Here is a 23,335-nt window from a genome sequence, read left to right as displayed (position 1 = left end):
GAATTCCCCATAAACCAAGATGGACAAGCCCCTTAAGAGAGCGGGCACCAGGGCCAGGTCCAGGGCTGAGCGGGGAGCAGAAGCCCTTCTTCTCTCACCGAGGTTCCCACAGCAGCAGTGGATGGGAAAGGGGAGTGTGGTCAGGGTCAGGCACTGGAGACCACAGATGGGACTGACCATCCAAAGATCCCGTGGGCAACAGGGAGGACCAGGTGGTTCCTTCAGGGAATCATCCAGTACATATTTATTGAGGACCCACAACGTGTCAGCACTGTGCATGGGGATCAGACGGTGAATGAAAACGACAGTGCCTGGCCTTGACGATCTACAGGCCAGTGAGGACGGTAGTCCATCCTGACGGAGAAAGTAAAGTCCGGAGTTGAAGAGGGCCTGGGCACACCTCCCGAAGAGGAGTGGGGGGCAGAGGCCAGGTAGACCTCCCCCCAGAGAGAACAGGAAAGTCTTCATCCTCCCAGAATCTCCGGAAATGGCCTGCAGATCTGGAGCTGCACCCTGCTGACCCCGCTGCGGCCTCCGAGCCCGTCTGTCTCCTCGCCCTCAAACTCTCAGGTACTGGATGTTGGCGCCTAAGAACAGGAAGTCCTAGGAGAGACAAGACAGAACAGGATGGTAAACGCATCCTCTGCTTCAAAGAGATGCTTCTCCGATGTGAAAGGAGGCCCACGTCTGTGGGAACACAAGCTCTGCCAGAAACCAGGTCAGTACATAAATCGCAGTGTGCCTCCGTCCCCAAGGTCCCCATAAAGCACTGCTTTTGCCAGCGACCTGCTCTAAGGCGGCGATTTATCTGCCATTTCCCAAGCTGCTGCTTCCAGGCAGGCCTCATAAATGTCCTCTGTGTCACCTGAATGTTCTCTCCTTGGCAAACAATACAAAATTGTGAGCCGCCAGGGTTTACACTCCCTCTTCCTCGTAGGTTTCCATCACCCAAAGGGGCAGGAATTCTGCACTTAAGGCAAAGTCCTAGTCTTTCCCTCGGCGAGACATCCCCTGCCTTTGGGTGTCAAACGAATGGACAGAATGGAGCTCACAATTCTAATGCATAAGAGCATATAACACATCTTCCAATGACTTCCCACGTGCCACACTGAGCGAGACGCTTCCGTGCTTGGCCTCTTACTGTCCCAGGAGCCCAGTAGGCTACGGGCTACACCCCATTTTACAGAGGAGAAAACTGGGGCCAGCAGCATGAATTGTTGCTCGGTCTTTGCTCAGAACAACAATCCATCTGATTCCTTGTAAACGCCCAACTGAAGTTGGGTGTTGAGTATCTCAGCACCCAAATGACTTTTGGAGATTTGACTTTCAAATATATCAAGTGGCCAGTGTTTCAACCTTCCTGGCCACGCCGCTGCTCTTCGCTCTCTTTGCAGTTGCTGTTTGCTGGATGTTGCCAGGCACAATGCAGCCTCTCCTTCAGTGCCCACCATCCCAGTCACCCCACCTCACAGACGCTGTCCCAGAAAGATGCCCTGGACTGTGAGGCACAGACGGACCATAAAATGCTCGATTGAGTAGTGGAGAGAATAGTGAAGAATTAGATATGTTCCTTGGTCCTAAAATAGTTCAGTAAATTATGGTCCATCTGATGGATGAGGCAGTACTTAACACTGGGGCGGGCGGGGGGGGGGGGGGGGGGGGGCGAGTAGAGACTAGATTGCAACAAAAAGAAAACATGTATGAGCACTAGCAATGCAACTACTCAAAACACAATTTTTTTAAATGCTTAGCAAGATGAAAAATATTGAAGGAAGTATATTAAAATTCAAACTGTGGGTGTATGTGGGGGTAATGGGTCCATGGGGGGGGCACACCAAACACATATCCTATCTAATAAACAAGTAATATGCAAATTAACCATCACTTCATGATAAAGATGGCAGTGCCCACAGCCAATAAGGAGGGAATATGCAAATTGATGTGACAAAGATGGCGGCGCCGGGGAGCCATGGAGCCAAGCCAGCCAGAGGGTGGGCGTGGGAGGCTTGGCTTCCTTGGTTGCCCCAGCCGGCTCCGTGGCCGCTGCCCAGACAAAGCCATAGTGGCAGGGCCAAGGCAGAGGTGGTTAGGGGCGATCAGGCCAGGAGGGGAAGGCAGTTGGGGGTGGTCAGGCCGGCAGGGGGCGCAGCTGGGGGCGAGCAGCCTGGTGGGGGGGGGCAGTTGGGGGTGAGAAGGCCAGTGGGGGGGCAGTTGAGGGTGACAGGCTGGCAGGCAGAGTGGTTAGGAGCGATCAAGCAGGCAGGCAGATGAGCAATTAGGAGCCAGCAGTCCCAGATTGCAAGAGGGATGTCCGACTGCTGGTTTAGGCCTAATCCCATTGGAGAGGGTGCAAGACGGGCTAAGGGACACATACCCCCCCTGCCCCCTGTGCACAAATTTCATGCACTGGGCCACTAGTTTATAATAAAGCTCTTCCACTTAAGAATTTAGAAGACATTTTAAAAAGCTACAAATGGCTTTTAGAACTCAGCCTGTTGGCATATCTAGAATTACAGTATTTAAAAATGAACTAGTGTTGAGGCTACCCCAGGTCACTCACGGTAAGGGGTAGAAGGCAGTTTAGCACTGACTCTGTCAACTACCTACTGCTCCCACAGAAGTGCCACTTTGGAAGGACAGGTGGATGGCTTCGTGGCAGTTAGCATCCCACCCCAGGCCAGGCTTTCCCAGCTGCAGGGCTGGGCTGGACCTCACCCACTGAGCTTTGGCCTCTGAACCTGGAAAGCTCAACAGTCCCCTCCCCAAACCGCCCGAGCCCCCTGAACCCACTCACCTTGTGGATCTGGACAACAGGGTCGTAGAGTTGAATATGTTTTAGCAGAGGAAGGGGGAAGCCTGATGCCAGTTTAGCTGGAGGTTAAGGCACAACATTGAGAGAAATTTGTTAATAGCAATTATAGACAAAGAATTTTTTTTTAAAAAAAGGCCTCTATGCAAACTCTATACACAGCATAGCCTCATTTAATTATCACCAAAGACTGTGAAGTAGATAGGATTATTATTCTCATTTTACAGATAAGGAAATTGAGCCACAGAGTGGCCGAGTAACTTATCCTTGCTCACACAGCTACAAAGGGGTCGAACTGGGATTTAAACCCAGGAAGGCTGCTACAGGAGCCCGAGCTTGCCCCCATGAGGCTATTTGGAAGGAGTGGTAGGCATGGGGCGGGATGCATTCATGATAAGAAGCTGTGGGCATCTGCCCTCCACCCCCATGTTGCTTTCTATTGCAGCCAAATGAAATAGGGCGTAGGTCTTTATGCTTAAATGTTTAATAGGTGTTGGCAACTGAATCAGAAATGTGAATTTGGAGGGGGCTGTCTTGTGCTCTCAATATGAACTTGGTCTTTAGTCTTTCCTTTGCCACTTCAGGGGTGGGGGGGGGCACCTCTGTGAGTCTCTTCTTCTCTTAGAAGGAGTTTCCTGTGCTCTGAATTGTTGCCCCAGGCCCCCAGCCTTCATTAGCCCTGGAGGGAGATGAGGTGGACTTCAGCACTCCCATTGCGAAGACAGGCCTCTGACGCTCATAGGGAAGTGACTCGCCCAAGGTCTCATAGCCTGCAGGAGAACCCTGTCTCCCAACTCCAAGTCCAGCTCTCTTTCCCCCCAAAAGCAGTGTCCACTCTTGACTTGGAAAAATCCATAGTGATACTTACCATTGACCTCCGAGTAGAGGGTGTTGAGAATGTAGTAGTTGAGCAGCGCCTCTAACAGCTCCACCTGGTGGAGAACAGGAGAATGGCACATGTGGCCACTGTTCACCTGGTCACAGCATTCTCCACCTGGCAGAAAACACTGTGACCACGTGCGCCATATTACCCACCAATAAACCTCCACACAGCCACACAGTACGGTATGTGCTGACATGGCAAAAGACTTGGAAAAAGCAAATTTCAGATAGATACCTACATCAAGATGTACACTTATATGTGTGCAAAAAGAGAAAAATGTTGGAAGACTACACACCCAACCATCTTTCCTCTAGGAAGAACATCGAAGTTTGGCTTAGCCTTGTCTTAAACATTCAAAAACAGTTTTTTACAGTGAATGTTTTCCTGAATTACTTGTGCAATAAACAAAATTTAAGATACACAAGTTTTTTTTTAATATATTTTATTGATTTTTTGCAGAGAGGAAGGAAGAGGGATAGAGAGTTAGAAACATCGATGAGAGAGAAACATCGATCAGCTGCCTCCTGCACACCCCGCAACCAAAGTACATGCCCTTGACCAGAATCGAACCTGGGACCCTTCAGTCCGCAGGCCAATGCTCTATCCACTGAGCCAAACCAGTCAGGGCAAGATACACAAATTTTAACATTCACTATGTGCCAGGTGTAGGACCCAGACCATTACGTATATCTGCTTTAGTCTTTACAATAACCCCTTTAAGTTGACACCAATGTCCCCATTTTATGGATAAGAAAACTGAGGCGATCAGAATGAAAGTGGCTTGTTAGACACTGGGCTGCAGGGTCAGAATCTGAATCCAGATTTATCTGATTCTATAGTTCGGGCTTTTTTTAATCACATGTTCCAAAAACGTAATGAATACTCTTTCTGTGAATCTTTACATATGTTTTACAAATGTCTTAGAACATTTACATGCCATGCCCAGATACAATATTAGTGTGTCATTATCCACTTTGTTCTCTGAAAGGAGTCATTCTTTGGGGACCCTGTGCACAGTGTCTCTCCACACTTTATGTGTTTATTTCCTCTTCATAAGTACTTAAGGGACAGTCTGGGAGAGGAGAACAGGTGAGTGTGGTCAGAGGTCAGTATCCTTGGGACGCTGAAGAGGAAAACAACTACCGCAAGTTCAAGTCTTCCCATCTCCTCCTCTGCCCTGTGAGGAGCAGCTGCCATCACCCCACCTTCTCTCTTTTCAGAAAGTTCCCCATGATTGCTTCAGCCCACACCCATCTTCCCATTCTCTTTCCTCCTTTAATAGGGGACTATTTCACCACTTTTTTTTCCTCTTTGTGAAAATCATCTCTTCATTTTGTGTGCCCAGCAATTAATTTCTCTTGTTTTAATACAAGTCCCTATTTTCCTCCGGGGAACCCCCTTTCCAATTTCAGTCCATACTATTGGGGATTGCAAATTCTGGCTCCAGGAAACTTGGCTGACTGGCCTTGTTGTATTTCTGGCCATAGTGATTGGCTAAAGAATGGGCACATGGCTAAGGTTGATCTAATGAGAGCTAGCACAGGGATTTTTTTTTTTTTTTAATGAAACCACAGGATATTTAGGGTTTTTTCACCAATGGGAATAACCTGCCTGAGAATAAAGCCAACACTGATAAAAGCAAACAGAGAGATGGAGGTTCTTGGTGCATTAATTTGAGCACCTGGGTCCAGCTATGCCTGGAATCTCTAGCCTTAGTAGTCTTCATTGTTTTTGTTTTGTGGTTGTTTTTTAATCACATGATTCTATATATTCCTCTCGTATGCTTAAAACATTTTTAGTTGGCTTTCTATTCCTTGCAGTTTAAAAAAATTGGTCCAATAGGAGACTTAATGATAGACTGCCTTACATTGGGATGTAACTTTTGCTTCGCCCTGGGTTTTATGTCCTTGAGAGCTTCTGTACTTTTCTAGGGCAGAGAACAGCTCTTCTCCTTTTCCATTTTCTACTCTTAGGCACCGTGTAACATTGCTTAGTAAAGACTCTGAATGAATCAATACCCCAACCAAAACAATAATATTGATAAACAAAAACAATAATAACTTACATTGAATAGTCCAACTTTAGATTCTTTCAGTTCCACTTGTACCCTACAATAGATCAGAAATGATTCAGAGATGTGGGTACTGTGCCCATGGGATACCTAAGCCATGTGGCGTTCCCTGGAAAGAAGGAGGCACTGGCTTGAGAAGGCACATGGCCAAGGGTGGGGTAGGGGCAGGAGTGAAAAAGATGACTATCTAAAAACAATGATATCACCTTATTGGGAAGACTCAAAGAGGGGAGGTAAGTAGTGTAAAAGAGCTCAATCTTTATCACTTCAGGAAGTCAGTATAGCCGATGTCTAAAATTCATAGATTAAGAAAAAGCAGTATTGCTACATTCTGTAGAAGACTGGAAATAATGGGGCTTAGGTGGAAAGGAAGTTGGTGGAAGCAGGGCCAGAAGGGCAAGATAATTTGGCTAACTGGGGCAAGATTTAAGTTTCCCTCTTAAATGTTGGGCCCCTAACATTGACAGGAGGATCTGGTCACATCCCCACCTCCACTTACAGAGAATCAGCGAGTGCCAGCCAGACAGAGCAAGCCTGGTTGAGCGCCCCCATGTGGGTGGGAGGCTGACTTACTTTTCTGGCTTCAGGAACCCAGTGATCTTGCTGGTGTTGAAGGTCAACGTGGCCGACAGGTTAGTGGTCTGGAGAGTCCAGGAGAAGGAAACAGGTCTGAGTGAGGGAGGCTGTCACGTACTATGAGAACCAGCTGTCTTCTCTAAATAAACAGCTCGATGAATTAAAGCAGGAACCTTCTAGTAGACTATAGACTCCCAGAGGTTCATTGTAGGTGCTTGATGTTTGAACTTGAACATTTTTACTTGAAATGGTTGACTATGAGAACAGTAAACTTTGAACAGACTACTGAGAGCAAGTGTAGAGTACCTGTCCTGAGATCTCAAAGGGCTCACTTCTAGCTATGTCAGGACTAAGATTCAGCCCTGGGAATAACAATAACCTTGATAGTGATAATAGATTATATTTTCATTTAAAATATATTGATGGTGACAAAAATTCTCATAACAATATCAAATTGTAGATATAGCATCTGGGTGCAATTACCCTTCTAGAAATATCTCTTGTTGAGTTTCAAACCTAAAAGAAAAGAACAAAATTCTCTGCCCAGTGAGCAAGAGTCCCCAAAGGCTCTGAATCCCTTCCCTAGAAAAGAGGGTCCCCAGGGGAGGGGGGAGGCGCTCTCTCGGTGTTTAACTCAGGGGGAATGTAACCCAGGGACTTGATTAAACAAGTGATGGAATTGCTGAAAAGCCAATAAATAAAGAAAGAAAGAAAGCGAGCTGAAGTGGCAACTCAGGGATTAACAGAGGTAGGAAGCTACTTCTACCTCAAGGCCAGAAGAACAGAGAGAGGTGGGGTTATGGTAGCCACCATGGAGGTGACAGTCACTCCCCCTGTCTCTGTCCTAGACAAAGAGAGGGAAAAATGCTCCGTTTCTTCCTTCCTCCTGCCCTCCATTCTCTCGATAGTGCCTTCGATTGGCTGACCTAGCTGGATGTCAGAGTGCTGCCAGGGATCCTGGGAAATGTAGTCTTCAGGGGTCAGCTAGAGATGCAGAGCCAACAAGTCAAAGGCCCCCATGCCTTCCTTCCCACAGCGGCCCAGACTCACTTGGTGGGAGATAACTACATTAAACAAATAAACCTGCCATCAGCTGCCTAAGTATATTCATAATAAATGTAATTAAATAAATTAATAGGGTGCTACAAGAGAAAAATGACAAGGAGCCTAAGGTGCATTGGGGTAAGGGCAATCGAGAAAGACCTCTTTGAGGAAGTGGTATTCAAGTTGAAATCTGAAGGAACTGGACCGGTGGTGAGTGGGGGGAAGCACACTGGAAAAAGGAACAGCATTTGCAAAAGCAAACCTTACCACGCCGAGCTGGAAGATAAGCTCCCTGGCAGAGTTAGGCAGGAGCACAAAGCCCTCAACCTCCATCTGGGGGGCCAAGGACAGGTTCCCAGGGCTGAAGTTCAGGACGGGGGCAGAGACCACTCTTCCCTGGAGCTCCAAGTTCATGTTGGGGTAGCGTTTGGCCAACTGGGGGCAGAATGAGGAGATTAGGTCAAGAGAAGGAAACGTACGGGTTTTCCGGGAGAGCCTGGAGGGCGGCAGGTAACTCTGAGCGTGCTTTCTGGTGGGTTTTACTCCCACAAAATGCTCTGTGCCTTTTTCTCTTAGCGGTGTCATAGGACACCGTTCCATGAACACAGGGAGTGGACATTATCATGGCAAAACCTTACAGACAGCCCTAGCCAGTTTGGCTCGGTGGAGAGAGCGTCAGCCTGCGGACTGAAGGGTCCCAGGTTTGATTCTGGCCAAGGGCACATGCCTGGGTTGCAGGCTTGATCCCCAGTAGGGGGCGTGCAAGAGGCAGCCAATCAATGATTCTCTCTCATCATTGATGTTTCTATCTCTCCTTCCTTCTTCTCTGAAATCAATAAAGAAATATTTAAAACAAAACAAAACAAAACACACAAAACCTTACAGACAACTTAATGCCCAGTGGGGTTAGATCGGTGACAGTCCCCAGGCATTGTATTCCGTTGTGCATGGGTCATGATGGCATTCCTTGGGATTCTCAGATGGCACCTGTAAGGCTGGGTAACCTGTGGTCCCAGGATACCCGGGGCTCAGGCCAGTGCTATTGGGGCTTTGAAGGGAAGAAGGTCCCAAAGCCTGCAGCACTCTGGCCTTCACTGAGGGGCTCATTGCTGTCTTCTGACTCTTGGTCAAGCTGAGAGGAGCCTGTGGGTTTTAAGGAGAGACCCCTGAAGGCTGGCCTGCCCCACCGAGGGCCGAGGGGAGCCTTACCCGGGGGACGAAGGCGCGGAAGGACTTGGTGGTCAGTCGAATGTTGGAGGTCGGTGGAACCTGCAGTGAAGAGACGCAAAGAAGTTTTAGGGTGCTCCTTCCAGAACTGAAGGTCTGAACAGAGAGGGAGAGGTGGCAGGTGTTTCGGACTGGAACTTCTCGAATGCCCGGGGTTACCATGGCAGTGACAAGAGGCCTGTCCGTCATTCAACAGGGGCACATGAGACCGAGGGGACTCTCTGCTCTCCGTGGGGCACAGGGACATGCGGGACCCGCTCAGCGCGTTCATGACAGTGGGATTTGCAGTCACACAGACTAGGTTTGGCTCCTGGCTTTGTCACGATGTGGTCTCGGGCCTCTCCCTTCACCTCTCTGAGCTTCGACTCCCTCACCTGTGAAATTGGTTAACAATAGTCCCCACCTACCATGGCATCGTGAGGGTTCAGTGAAATGGTGGGTACAACACATCTGGCACAAGGCCTAGCATATAGTGGGCACTCGGTAAAGCACAGTTATGTGATCCCGTCTGCAAGAGAAAGGACTGCAGCTCCGTGGGATGGGGGAATCAGGTGTGATGGTGGGAGGAAAAGTCACCCAGTCATTCACCAGGTGGTCCCTGATTTATCACCAGGGAAACCGGATCATCCAAATTGGACCACCCTGTGTTTTCCCACCATCCTGACATTGTTCACAGGCTACAAGAGCTACTAGAAATAACCTTCTGAAACCCAGAAATATTAAAAATGTGATCCACTCTAAGATTTAGTATCCCTTATACAAAGCCACATTTGAGAACATTGTTTTAGAGGTAAGTGCTAGAACTTTGTTTCTGCTTTTTACCACGAATCACTAAATCATGTTCCTTTTTACTTTGGCTACAAAGAAGCTCCCAGACAGATATTTATGGGTCCAGTGTCTTCATAATTGTGCTTTATTTTTAACTTGGTCTTTATTTACTATTCTATGTAACTTTATGCATTTCATTCTCTAAAATCTTTTTTTAAAAAAAAGACCTACAAACTATCAGAATGAGAGAAATTATAAATTAGAATAACAGATCTAGACTGAGGGAAGGGGGAGAGAATAAAACACAGACAAGCAAGCCACAAAGTCGTCCACAGTTGTTATAAGAAAGAACTTAGATTTTTGAGCTTCCTGGCAGCCAAAGTGAAAAGGGAAATTGTACTGACATATTTTTCCTGGTCCTGATCTTTTTTCTTAGTCATAATTTATTACTTCGCTGATGTAAATCAGGCAGAAAGGAAAGAAGGAAGAGAAGCCAGGTTACATCATCATTTGTAAGCATTATTCTGTCGCCAGCCTCACCACATCATCTGTGATGGAGAAGTTCAGGTACCCTGCCTCATGATATACCAGGCTGGCTGTGTTGAAGACATAATCAGAGATGGCAAAGTAGACCATTCGGGTGTGTTCCTCAGGAAGGCTCATGACAGGAGCAAGGAAAGCAACTGGGGTGCGATATTCACGGTTAAAAATTTCAGCCTGGAGAGAGAAAACAAGGTCCATTTGAATTGTCAAAGTTTACCTCAGGGCTGGACTTCTGAGCTAGGTAGTCACTACACAGGTTGATGGGGGGGCATTGGCTAGAGACACTGCCTGAAACTCCACCATTAAAGATGTTTTCCTTTGGGTCTTTCCTTTCCTAAAGTGGTGCAAGTCCGGAATCCCTTAATAAAACACTCGCCAGCTTTGGTGTATTAACCCACAAGACCTATTGGCCAGACCTCCTGATTGAGCCCATCTGCATGGAGGACAAGGTGAAGAAGAGGAAGTGGGGGGGGGGGGGGGGGGGGGAGGGGCGGGGAAGCTACAGGCCTAGGAGTTTTCAGACCAGACCCTTGTGAGAGGAGCCTGGCCCTGGGAACACTCCCCACCACTCCTGGTTGCCCCGCCCTCAACACAGCTGGAACCAGGGGAGACGACAGAGCTGAGCCAGGCGGACGGGAGGCTCCGAGAAAGAGCTGATCCTGCGGGACGAATGCCTCGCTGAGGCAGGACCCACCCAAGCCCCTGCTCCAGGACCCTCACCTTCAACATCACGTCCAGCATCTGGGCCGCTGCCCGAGGGGCCTCCATTAGGCTGTAATCAATGCCGGCGATACTGTCGATCTCTGTCTTGACTGTGAACCGGGGGAGGGGCAGAATCAGGAGCCGGAGGAGGAGAAGGGGTGAGGCTCTGACTGACCTACACTCCGGTGACTTTCTTCAGAGCCCCTGCCCCTCTGCCTCCAGACCCTCCACCCAGCCCAGCCCTGGGCAAAGAGCTGCTTCATAAGAGAGAGACCAGCTGGGTCTTTTGTCCCACTAGTGGATTAGCCATCGGGGAGGGGTGTGTTCTGCCTGAGAGTGAGTGGGTTCCAGGGACACGCGCGTGCACGCGCACATACACACACACATACACACACACGCACACGCACACACACACACCCCTAGGGCAAGAGGAACCCAGGTCTGGCAGCCCATTCACACCAGGAGCTTCATGCCAAGGAAGCTACACAAGGGGGAGAATTCTCTAACCAAGGGTATTGCTCCCCAAGTTTACAACTGAGGGGAAACTGACCTCCTTCAACACAAGCCAATTAGCCAGGAAGGTCTGCATGTGCAGAGGGCTCAGACTCTCCCGCCTAACGCCCTGGAGGAACAGGGGGTCTGTATCTCACACAGGGCTGTCTGTGCCCGCCTGGGCCTCCACTGGAGGGGATGCCCACAGGTGAGCGTAGGGGCCATGCTATCAGAGGACACCTCAGGCTGTTTGTCAGGGAGCGAACCACAAACTTTACCTGTGCCTCCTGGACCCAGGGTCTCCACTTTGAGGACTGTGCTACGATACACTCACATGTGCAGGCAAGGAGGCTGGGCGAGGTGCCGCCTTCCCCATATGGGCAATAGCAAGGAGGGCACCAAGCCTGCATGCCCAGAGCCTGGGGACTTCATAAATAAATGAAGACACAGCCATCGGAGGGGCTACTAAAATGAGGTCTGTTACAACTCTGTTGGAAAGCTGTTTGTCAGGATCCGATCATGTTGAAACCATGCACACCAGATGAGCCTGCAATTTCACTCCTAGTGTAACCCAAAGATATGCGTTACATGAGCTAGAATATTCATAGCAGTGCTCTGCTTAATGGTCTAAAACTGAAACTACCCAAGAGACCTTCAACAGTAGAATGGAGGGACTCTGACTCAGTGGAATACTACACAGCAAGGAGAATGAATGAGCTCACTACATGCAACAACACGGGTCAGATTCATTTTAAGGCTGAACAAAGAATGCCTTTGCTTTTGGTAAGACTTTAAGTACTGCAAGGTTCCCTCCATGGACAAAATGCAAAGCTAACTTTTGCTGGTAGAAGTTGGGGTAGTGGTTACCGTGGAGCGGTGGGTAGTGACAGAAGGAGACCCGAGAGAGCAATCATATTCTGTATATTGATCTGGGAGCTGGTATATATGTGCTCAGTTTGTAAAAATTCTTCAAGCTGTTCACTTATAATGGGAGCACTTTTCTCTAAGTATTGATTTCCACAAAGAGATTTTTTTAATGAGATCAGTTTATATGCACTGATATAGAAAGATCTTCAACATATACAAGTTACACAAGGACAATGTCTATCCTGTGTACATTAATATTACTCACAATTATGCATATGCATCTATATTCATGAACAAAGGAATATATATGAATGTATGTTCATATGCACATGTGTATGTATATGTATATTTGTATATGCAAAGAAAATATTGAAGAGGATACACCCAACACAGAGATTACCTCTTGGAAGAAAATTTGAGGGGAAAAAAGGGACTTTTAATTTTTACTTTCTGTACTTCTGTCCCACTTAAGATTTTGTAAGATACATATATGCTCTTATGAGAATTAATAGAAATAAACTGTCCGGTGAGGGGGGGGGGGGGGCACCCTACCTGGAAGAGTTTGGAGGTAAGGCTGTAAGTCAGAGGTCACCGATTTCTGGATAATTTCGCAAACCTGAAAGGATGGGAGAGAAAGCCTGAGGGAGTTCCCGGGCTTGGGGCTGGCGCTGTGCTAATTGCTTTAGTCACATTTCACATATTTGCTCATTGCTCATTGATTTTATAAAAACGTATAAGTACTTACTATGTGCCAGGCACTGAACAAACAGAAATAATCAGAGACACTTAGGTCCCTACATGGACCCCAACAGGGACCAATCAGACCTTCCCAAGTGGATCCCAGGGCTGGACATCTGAGTTAGGGAGTCGCCTACACAGCCCGATGAGGGGACACTGGCCGGAGGCACTGCCCTGAGCTCCCCCATTGCAGACAGTTCTTTTGAGCCACCCCAGGCTCCCAGAATGTAGAGGGGAACGGCAGAACTGGATAGTACGGAGATCCGCCATCCAAATAAGTGTGTATTTAAAGGAGGTACTTCCAAATGTCATCACTTAACAGGCTGGCTGGATTGCTCATTGCTCTCTGTGTCCTCCGACTCAGTACAACATGGCAGTGAGGTGCTGGAGAAGCAGATTTGCATGTTTCCCACACTCACCTAGACCCCAGGACCCCAGAAGACAAGGCACAGAATGCAATGCCCGCTATTCCAATTCAACCACCAGGGGGCACTCAGAGCCAAAGCAGACCTTGGACCAAGGTGCAGGGATATAAGTGTATTTCCCTCTTTCCTCCTACATTACTTTCTCCCTCCCCAGGCACACACTGCTACAGACACAGCTCCAGGCGAGTGATACCTCTGAAATGGGAGTGAAACGTTTTTGTTTGGGCCAGAGATATAACAATTTGGAGGTTTCACATAATTTTTTAAATGGGAAAAACTGACACTATCGCTGCCTTCCCTCCCAAGGCAGGTGCTCATGTGCTTGCCCAGGTAGGAACCGGGTTCTCACCTGGTTCACACGCCCTTGACGTTTCCTGCCTGGTTGCTGCAGGCATCTAAGTGCTGCTTTTCCTTTGGGCCTTTGTGGGGCAGTGGGGGCCAGTGAGCAAGACCAAGCCGAGGGTGGGGCGGGGGTCTGCTGGCCCCTGCTTCCGACCCTTGGCCAAGCATCTAACCATTCTCTGCTTTACAGGACAGACACAGAGTCCGGAAACCTACGTGCCGGCCCTGCTGACACACCAGCTCTGCCACCTGCGGCAGGTGATTTGTTCTCTCTGGGCCTTGGCCCACGTATGACTTGAGCCCAGCCCTTCTGTGGCTCTGACATTCTTACCTTGCTCTCCAGTATTTCTCGGAATCTGGACTCGATCTGGTTGTGGAAGAGATTCAGCAGCCACCTGGGGAACGGAGCACAGGGCAAGGCCAACTGTGTGCCACTGAACACAGTGTTGGCGAGGCCGCCAGGAAAGCCAGGCCCTGGCCTCCGGCAGGCCGGTTCCCGAGGGAGCCCTCCCTGCCCCAGTGTGGTACCTGCTGTGACCCAGAGTCCCAGCTCCCGGCACACTCACTGATTCAGGGCATCTGGCATCCCAGCCCCTGCTGCGCCCCAAGCTAATTCAGTCGATTTGGGGGAGGGGCTCAAGAACCCACATTTCCCTAATCAAGGACACTCCACTCAAAGACACTTGCCCAAGGGCTTGTATGTTTCTCATAAACTCTCCTTTGGCCAAAAGCCCTGGTGTTCCTCCAACAGCCACATTTCATTGGCCTGAGGTAGTTCCTGAAAACGTCTGGTGGAAACGGCTCCCCAGGACTCCTGGCTGGAATCTGTGTCTGTTAATCTGTCCCTCTCAGCGGTGTCCCCAATAACAACCCCCAAGCGCCCTGATGGGCTCGTGCATTACGCCTGGACCTTTGTGCTTGTCAGAGGCCAGGTCGCCGGCTGGCTGGCTGGCCCTCGGGCTGCAGCCAGGGGTCCAGCTGGCCACTGCCCCTGTGGTGACCTACACCAAATCTCCCGACATGTCCACCTCCACATCACGGATGTGGGTGCTGCAGCTGGAGGCAGTGACCGTGGGCCTCCCCGAGGGCTCGCTGCCCAGGACCAGGTTGACGGAAATGGTCATGCCCTTGATGTGCACGTCAAAGGAGCCGTGTAGCCTCCTGGAGGAGATGAGAGAAGAATGGTGGATTCCTAGGCGAGGTCAGCCACCCTGTGGGGGGAAATATGAAATCTGAAGCCCAGTTCTCACCCCAAAATAAGTGGAGCTGGAGCAAAAATTTAGTTACAAAAAATTTTACAAATACTATTACAAAGCAAAGATTTATTACAAAGAAGTCTGTAAAATAACTATAACAAGCATATCCAACTCGCAGCCCGCAGGTTGCCTGCCTTGTTTATTTGGCCCGTGTTAGCCTCTGAGTTTGACATGCTTGGTCTATAAGAAAGCCTGGGTTCGCTTGTTGATAGTCAGGGATGGGCAAAGGCCCTTCTAGGAAGGATCCAGCTCTCGGAAGCCACAAAGGAAATGGTCGTACACTTCGCAGAAAATTAAAACTTCAGTGAACAAAAAGTGCCACATGCAAAGTAAAAAAAAACACAAAACTGCATCACGAGCGAGCCAGAGCTAATTTCCTTTGAATATGAGCTCATTTCCTTAATACACAAAGAACAAGCTTACACTAATTAATAAGGAAAGGACAAACCAACCAAAAAGAAAAGAGATCAAAGACAGGAACAGGAAGCTTGACTGCAAATGAGCATGTGAAAGTTATTAAAAATAAAAATCACTACGATGCCAGCTTCCACCGATCAGGTTGATAAAACTTTTGAAGTTTTAACGGCCAGTGCTTGCGAAGGTATGGGCCACAGAAGCCCCAGGCGCTGTGGCTGGGCGAACACCTCTGGAATACAGATTTGTGGGATCCCTCCTAATGACACACACATCTTTGGCCCAGTAACCTGACTTCTAAGCCTTTACTCTGAGGCTCTTCTGGCCAAGATACATGTGTGGGGCAGCTCACTGAAGTGTCATGAGTAAGAGCAAAAACAGAGAAAACCACTTATAGGTCAACTAGTAGGGGCGGTTCAGTGAGTTGTGGGCATCAATGCTATGCAGCCTTTAAAAAGAATAAGGCCCGCCCTGGCTGGTGTGGCTCAGTTGGTTGGATCATTGTCCCATAAATGAAAAGGTCGAGGGTCCGATTCTCAGTCAGGGCACGTACCTAATTGCACGTATGGGAGGCAACCAGTCGATGTTTCTCACATCAATGTTTCTCCCCTCCTCCCCCTCTCCCTCTCCCTTCCGCTCTCTCTAAAATCAATGAACATATCCTTGGATGAGGATTTTTTTTAAAAAAAGGCCAAAAGTAGTCTATCTATACAATGGACTATTACCCATCCATAAAAAGGGATAAAGTCCTGATGTATGCTATAATGTGATGAATCTCAGAAATATGATGCTACGTGAAGAAGCCGGACACAAAATGTCACATATTGTATGATTCCATTGATAGGAAATGTCCAGAACAGGCAAATCCACAGACAGAAGGCAGACTGGTGGTTACCTGAGGGTAGAGGAAGGAGAAATGGGGAGTGGCTGGTTAATGGGTATGGGGTTATTTATGTCTTGGGGTGACAACATGTTTTAGAACTAGACACAGGTGGTGGTTGCACAATATTGTGAATGTACCAACACCACTGACTTACCAGTATATACTTTAAAATGGTTAATGTTATATTCTGTGAATTTCACCTCAATAAAAATTTTACATTGGAAAAAAGGTTTAAAAAAATGAGGTAGATCTTTACATGATCCTATGAAGAGCTCTTGAATATACTTTAGTGAAAAAAGCCAGGGCAGGAGAATGTGGTCTGATTTCTTTCATGGAATTGAATGAATGTGCATAGTTGAGATATATATATATATATATATATATATATATATATACACACACACATATATATATACATACACACACACACACACACACATACACACACACACACTGAGCATCTTGCTAAAGCATCATTGTCCAACAGAAATATACTGTGAGCCACACTGGTCATTAAAATTTTCTAGTAGCCAAGTTAAGAAAGGCAAAAAGAAAGAGTAATTCACTGTAATGATCATTTCCACACATAATCAATCTAAAAATTACTAATGAGGTTTCTTGTGTTCTTTTTGTGCTGAAATCTTCAAATCTGGGGTTTCACACAGTCGTCCCAGCCTGTTTTCACGTCCTCAGTGACGGCATGCGGCAGCAGCGGCTACACAGACAGTGCAGGTCTAAAGTGGACACACGGTCAAGTCCCCCAGAAGAGACTGGGCAGCCCTCTTTTACCGGCTGAATTGGGCCCCGCCCCGAGCCCATACGTAGAGGGCCTAAACCCCAGGACTCGGAATGTGACTGTACTGGAGACGGAGCCTTAAAGGGGTGATTAAGTTAAAACAAGCCCCCTAGGATGGTCCCTAATCCATCTGACTGGTGACCTTGTGAGAAGAGGAGTTAGGACCCACGCAGAGAAGCCCGGGTGCATGCACAGAGGGGTAACCATGTGAGGACACACAGGGGGCGGCCATCTGCAAGCCAAGGAGAGGGGACTCAGAAGAAACTAGACCTTCTGACACCTTCATCTCAGACCCCTAGACTCCAGACGTGCAAGAAAAATAAAATTCTGATGCTTCAACTGGGAGTTTGGGGGATTTCGTGATGGCAAACAAACCCACCTTCCATCCAAGGATCCTGGAGGATCCAAGTGCCTGGGGGGCCTCCCTTGACCAATGGCAAATAGGAAGACAGGTCGCCTGTCTGCGTTGGGGTAACTCAGAGGGGTGCTCCATCCACACTGTCCCCAGAGGGTCTCAGGAGTGTCTTCTTCCCTTCCTGCCTCCCTTTCCCCAACCCCTATGGGTTCTTCCTTAGATCGTTTCCCAGATAAAGTACCTTCACTTGAAGCCTTGGGGTCTGCTGTTGGGGGAAGCAAACCAAGAAAACACAGTATTATCTCACTTAGCTCATGGGCACCCCCACCAGGGAGGCAGAAGATGGGAAGAGATTGGCCCAACAGCCAGGACTTGGAACCTGGGGGTCTCTGGCCTTGGACTCACTCCATCCACCATGTGGCCCTCCGATGAGTGAGGAACTCCTTGGACCCGAGAAGAATGGGACCAAGGCCAAGGGCCCGAGAGCCTGGGAGTCGAGCAAACTTACACGAATGACTTGCGCACCTTCCAGTCGCCCTGGACGCGGATGGAGGAGTCGGAGATGGACAGGCTCAGGCCCTGGCCAGGAAGGGGTGTCAAAGCAGAGCTCAGCAGCTCACAGCTGTGGATGTGCAGGCTGGGGAGAGAGACACGGAGGGCAGCTTCAGCCCTGGCCGGGGCCTTGATCTCGCCTTGTACCTCCCCCCACTGGGGACTGGACCAGCAGGGCTGCTTCAGGCAGGTGTCTGGTTACCCCCACATGCCAAGTGCCTGCTGTGTGCCCCACACCAACCACACAGCCAGGCAGGCACCTTGCACCCATTGTGTCACAGCCTCACAGAGGGGTCAGGACTATCCTTGTTCCCTTTTCACAGAGAAGGAAATGGAAACTCACAGAAGAGGGGCATTTGCCCAAAGTCACACACTCAGGATCAGAGCCTACAAATCTCATGCATCGGGGTGGGATCGGAGTACGGCCCGTGGACACACCCCTCTGGGTTTGCACCTCCTTCCCCCTGCCACCCCCTCCCTTAATACATTCAGGTGTGTGTGCGTCGCGGGGAGTGAGGATCAGATTCAGGGAAGGCCAAGGGCAGCTGGAGTAAAGACGCCAAAAGGGCTGAGGGCAGCAACCCAAGGTGACACACTGTTGTGGGCCATCAGTGGGAAAAGAATGGCCAAGTTCCATTTTATCTGCCTGGCAGCGAGTAGGTGCTCAATAAACGCTTGCTGGTGAACTGAATAAAAGAAGGAGGGAAGGAAGGAAACAATGGTCGTGAGCAGGGAGGGAGTGACGAGCTGTGGGCTCAATTCCCCTCCTTTCATTGTCTGCCCCTCAAACACTGCCTCATGTCTTTTTTTTTTTTTTAGCATCAGCTGCTCAGCTATATTTATAAAAGGCTAATATGCAAAGTGTCCCCTTGGGAGTTCGATCACTCTCTATGATGTGCACTGACCACCAGGGCACAGAAGGAAGGAAGGCCCCGGCTGGCAGCTGGAGGCCCTGATCGGCCCTGATCACCAGCCAGCCTAGGGACCCTACCCATACAGGAATTTCGTGCATTGCACCTCTAGTATATAATAATCCTTTGAAGACTCAGCTCAAATGCCACCTCCTCTGGGAAGTCTTCCTTGACTCTTCCAGATGTTCATACCTCAGCCCTAACCCTTGGGCTACTGTGTCTAAAGTTTAAGGTCTATCTTCCCTTCCGGACTAAATCCAAGGGGTCAGACTGGAGCCTGGATTATTATTATCCAAAGGAGGTAGCAGTGTCATCCCCATTTCACAGGTAAGGAAACTGAGGCTCAGGTCCACAGTCAGTATGTCTTCATTTATATTGGTTTCATGAGCAAATAGAGGAGCCAATTTCCTTCTGAACTCGGAAGGAACTATGCCACTGTCTGTCCCAGAGGGTTCCGACCCAATCCTCGGGCTCTCCCTCCCTGTCCAGGGTCCCACCCCTGCCCAGCCGGCTCGGGGCCCCAGCAGAAGGGAGCCCCACCTGTGGAACTCGTAGTGCCCACGTCCAACATGCTTGATCTTGAAGTCCCCAGTGAAGTCGGGCAGCATAATTTTATGCAGCTCACCCTGCAGGGCCACCAGCCCCTCCTTGGCCACTGCAGACAGGAAGAAGCTGAGAGTCAGCCTAGTCGGCCTGCCTCCCTCCCCTCCAATCCCTTCAGAGGCTCCCACCACCCAGGGAGAGACGCCGACTTCCTTATTAACGCTCATTCCCGTTATGGGTCATGGAGCCCTTCTGCATACCAGGTGGCTTGAGAAACACTGGGGATATCACGGCATTACATGGGTTACGTGCCCATTTCATGGTGCGGAAACAGGATGCCTGTGTCAGCAACTCCACTGAGCGGGAAGGGCCGGCCCTGTGCTTGTGTGGGAGGTTCTCGTTCCTTCATGGGTGGTCCTCATTCACTCCCAAATCAACTACTTGCATCCTTGTGTCTGTTGGCTAGTGGGAACCCAGCTAAGTGTCTTCTAGCCTGAGCAGAAGAAACTGTGAGGATTTTAGGGATAGAATCCAGGCTTTGGCATCTTTCTAGCTGGGTGACCTTGAACAAGTCCTCAGCCTTCACTTTCTCCATCTGTCAAAACGCAGAGATGATACTTTCCTCCTTGGGGTGCGGGAGGATGAAAGGAAACCCCTGCAGAGCACTCAGGGGCTGGGAGGATCAAAGGCAGCCCTGGCGTGGTGCCTGGCACACAGCAGGCACTCAGCAATGCCGGGAACAGCCAGGCGGGTTTACACAGTAAAAACACTGGGAGGACCAAAAAGTCCAACACCAGAGAGCCGGTTAAATAAACATGGCACATTCACACGCGGAAGGGACAAAGGCAAATTTTGCTTGATTTAGGGTTTCAGTATAAACAGGACCTTCTGTTTGTTCTGAAATATGAGGGAGCCAGGATTCTGCCCTCAAGGAGGACATGCGCACACCGCTGACCAGCGGTCTGCCTCTTTTCAACGTGCATTCCTCCCTCAGCAAAAGCATGTGCTGGTCCCCGTGCGGAGTGCTACCCCTCGTCTCTGGCTAACTCCCCCTTACCTGTTCTACCTCCCCTCCCCGGGATGACTTCCCCGACTTCCTTCTCTGCCCCCAGCCAGTCTGGGCTCCCAGCAACCTTTCCTGAGGGAATGTCATTACCCCATTTAATAGATAAGGCAACCGAGGCTCCATGAATATGAGGAGCTTCCCTTGATCAGTTCTGTGGGGAGCAGTGTATAAATACCCCCGATCCCTTGCCCCATGGATGGATGAATTCTGATGCATTGCTTCGGCGTCTTTTAAAAAATACTCCTACTTTTAAAGAATACTCCTATTCTTTAAAATGGAGGTATAAAATACATAAATACCCAAAGGGCACCAATCGTAAGGGATTGCCACGTCATTTTAAAGCTGCGATACACACCTGTAACCGCTACCCCAGCTGAGAGGCAGGCAGCACCTTCCCAGCACCCTGCAGGCTCCCCCATACGCCTCCCGGTTTCCACTGGCCAGAGGTAACTACCGTTCTGACTTCTAGTTCTCAGGCACATATTTTCAAACTTTACCAAGAATTTCCCCAGTGGAATTGTTGCAGTCCCTGGGTGGGAGCTGGTTTAGTAACATCCCCCTCCTGCCCTCCTGCCCTCTCCCATCTCCCGTTGCCTCTCCCCTACGGTGTGTCCTGAAATCAACTCCCAAATCAACTACTTGCACCCCAATCCTTGTGTCTGTTGACTGGTGGGAACCCAGCTAAGACAAGGAAGTGCCTGAGCGGCTCAGCGGATGGGTGATGAGGCCAGAGTTCCAGCCAGGGCCGCCTGGCCGGAAGGCCACATGGCCGGAGGAAGAGCGCCCTGTCTGTGCGCCGCCAGGAACCCAGAGCAGCCTGGTGCCAAGTGGGTCAGCCAGTCCAGCCCACAGCCATCGCTCCTTACCATACTGCAGGCCCTGGTCGGTGATCCTGGCGACCAGGCCGGGGTTGGCCCCCGGGGCCCCCGGGGAGGACGCGAGCAGCAGCCCCAGCAGCAGAGAAGGCAGGACCCTGGCCGGGGCCCCCATCCTGGAGTCCCGGTGGATGGGCAGGACTGCGCAAGTGCAGGCGGGGCCCAGCTTCCTTAAGTAGCAGCTGCGCTGGCTGGGGCAGCTCCTGTGTGGGGACAGGTTCCCGGAATCAGGACGGGAGGGGCAGGCACAGGGCCTGGAACCTGCTTGCGACACAGCCGGGGGTCATGGGTCAGACTTAGATGCCAGTTGCTGCTGCCCCAGGGTCAGAGGGTAGGTCGGCCCGGCCCCAGGTGACCACATCTGTCCACCCCGCCCACACAAAGACCCCGTGAGCATTGCTAGGAAGGCCGGGTTTACACACCGGGGGACTGACGCTCAGAGAGGCTGGCACATGCTCAAGATTTACACCCAGGCCCTACCCAGTTTGGCTCAGTGGATAGAGCGTCGGCCTGCGGACTGAAAGGTCCCGGGTTCGATTCCGGTCAAGGGCATGTACCTGGGTTTGCAGGCACATCCCCAGTGGGAGATGTGCAGGAGGCAGCTGATCGATGTTTCTCTTTCATCAATGTTTCTAACTCTCTATTCCTCTCCCTTCCTCTCTGTAAAAAATCAATAAAATTTATTAAAAAAAAAAAAAAGATTTACACCCAGGAAAGGGCAGAGAAGTGGGACTCAAAGCCAGCCTGGCGCCTCCAGATTCTCACCTCTTTATACTCCACTCTGTTTAACAAAGAACCGTCCCCACCCCCATGCCCGCCCCGCCTTGGAAAAACAGGCTTTCTCCAGCCTTGGTGGTAGTAACATTTCAGGAAGGTAAGTAACACGGCAAGTCAGTAAACACCAGCCACCTGACCCAGCCGTTACAGAGCTGTCAGCGTGCAAACCTGTCGCTGCTCCAAGGTGCCCGTTGCTGTGCTACGTGAAACAGGAAGGAGGAGGGGGACCGACCTAAAGTGTCCCACCAAGGGGCACTGGTGAAGCTAACGATGAGACAGCCATGGAAAGTGAGGCTGCAGCAATCAGTGAGTTTCTTGATAAGGAAGGAGGGCCAGGAGGGGTCGGTTTCTCATGGCACCATCGGGTGAGGTTCTGTTCTTTGTTCTGTTTCCATGTTTGCCAATCAGAAGAATTCTTAGCAAGGAGTTATGAGAGAATGTCTCTGGTTGGATGGGCAGGATTAGAGGTATTTTAAAAGATCCTTTTGCCCTGGCTGGTGTTGCTACGTGGTTAGAGCGTTGGTCCGTGCACCGAAGGGTCTTGGGTTTGATTCCCACTCAAGGGCACGTACCTGGGTTGCAGGTTTGATCCCTGGTCAGGGCGCATGCAGGAGGCAACCAATTGTGTCTTTCCCACATCGATGTTTCTCTCCTCCTCCCTCCCTCCCGCCCTCCCCCTCCCACTCTCTAAAAAACAAACAAACAAACAAACAAACAAAAATCAATGGAAACAATATCTTTGGCTAAGGATTACGCAAAACATACATAAATAAATAAAAATAATAAAAATCTTTTTGCTTGTTGGTATTTAAAATTGTTATTGGGGGCATGGTTCTGGGTAATATTGTATTTGCAGTAAGTAAAGATGATGAAATTTCATTTGGGAAAACAAAATCTATAGTAGGGGTTGTGTTAAACTCATTGGGGTCCCCAAGGACTCCCTATATTTGTGAGTTTTGTTCTGCCCTCGCCTCCGGGAAGCCTTCCCTAGTCTCCCCCAGGTTTTCCTGGATTAGAGAAAGGGCCCCTCTGCGGTCCCAGAATCCTCTGCACTTTCTCCACCACAGCATTATCCATTCTCTGCTGTTTCCTAATTGCGGTCCTTTAAAAATACGGACAAAAATTCTTTGCTACTCCTCCCATCAAAAGCTGGAGTCTGGGTGCCCGCCCTTGAAACTGGGTGGGTCATGGTGACTGCCTCAACCAATCAAACGGGGTGAGGTGACAGTGTCTTCCCGGCGGGTCACAAAAGGCACTAGAATTGGGATTAGGAGGGGAACTCCCCACACGGAGCACACAGCCCAGGCCTCTCGGCTCCTCTGTCCTCAGGCTGCTGTTCCTTGAGGTCCTGGCTGTCGCCTCAGCAGCCTGGGTGCTCCTGAAGGCAGGGTTGAGAGGACTCAGCCATCCTGGGGGCTTC

The 23,335-nt window shown here is 49.7% G+C and overlaps 1 protein-coding gene across 2 annotated transcripts; it reads right to left on the bottom strand.

Annotated features, from left to right (window-relative positions):
* Window positions 1-202: 202 nt before the first annotated feature.
* On the bottom strand, window positions 203-21,684 carry LBP (lipopolysaccharide binding protein). 2 transcript variants are annotated; one of them, XM_070420308.1, is made up of 16 exons: window positions 21,619-21,677; window positions 21,130-21,341; window positions 19,195-19,309; window positions 17,700-17,828; window positions 14,493-14,648; window positions 13,819-13,882; window positions 12,535-12,598; window positions 10,642-10,733; window positions 9,919-10,095; window positions 8,593-8,652; window positions 7,651-7,818; window positions 6,337-6,404; window positions 5,758-5,800; window positions 3,678-3,741; window positions 2,795-2,871; window positions 203-603 (listed from the first exon to the last, which is right to left on the bottom strand). In XM_070420308.1, the coding sequence occupies exons 2-16, from the start codon at window positions 21,251-21,253 to the stop codon at window positions 559-561; spliced, it is 1,446 nt and encodes a 481-aa protein (XP_070276409.1). In that variant the 5' UTR covers window positions 21,254-21,341; window positions 21,619-21,677; the 3' UTR covers window positions 203-558. The 2 variants fall into 2 exon arrangements, with proteins under 2 accessions (XP_070276409.1, XP_070276410.1); XM_070420309.1 differs by lacking the exons at window positions 203-603; window positions 2,795-2,871 and having other exon boundaries at window positions 3,719-3,803; window positions 21,619-21,684.
* Between the last annotated feature and the right edge of the window lie 1,651 nt (window positions 21,685-23,335).

This window comes from Myotis yumanensis, unplaced genomic scaffold, assembly GCF_028538775.1.
Source record: "Myotis yumanensis isolate MYYU_CA2020_CCGP unplaced genomic scaffold, mMyoYum1.0.hap1 SCAF_7, whole genome shotgun sequence".
Taxonomy (NCBI): Eukaryota; Metazoa; Chordata; class Mammalia; order Chiroptera; family Vespertilionidae; genus Myotis; species Myotis yumanensis.
The sequence above is the reverse complement of the archived record's forward strand: the minus strand, read 5'-3'. Positions and strand labels throughout refer to the sequence as shown.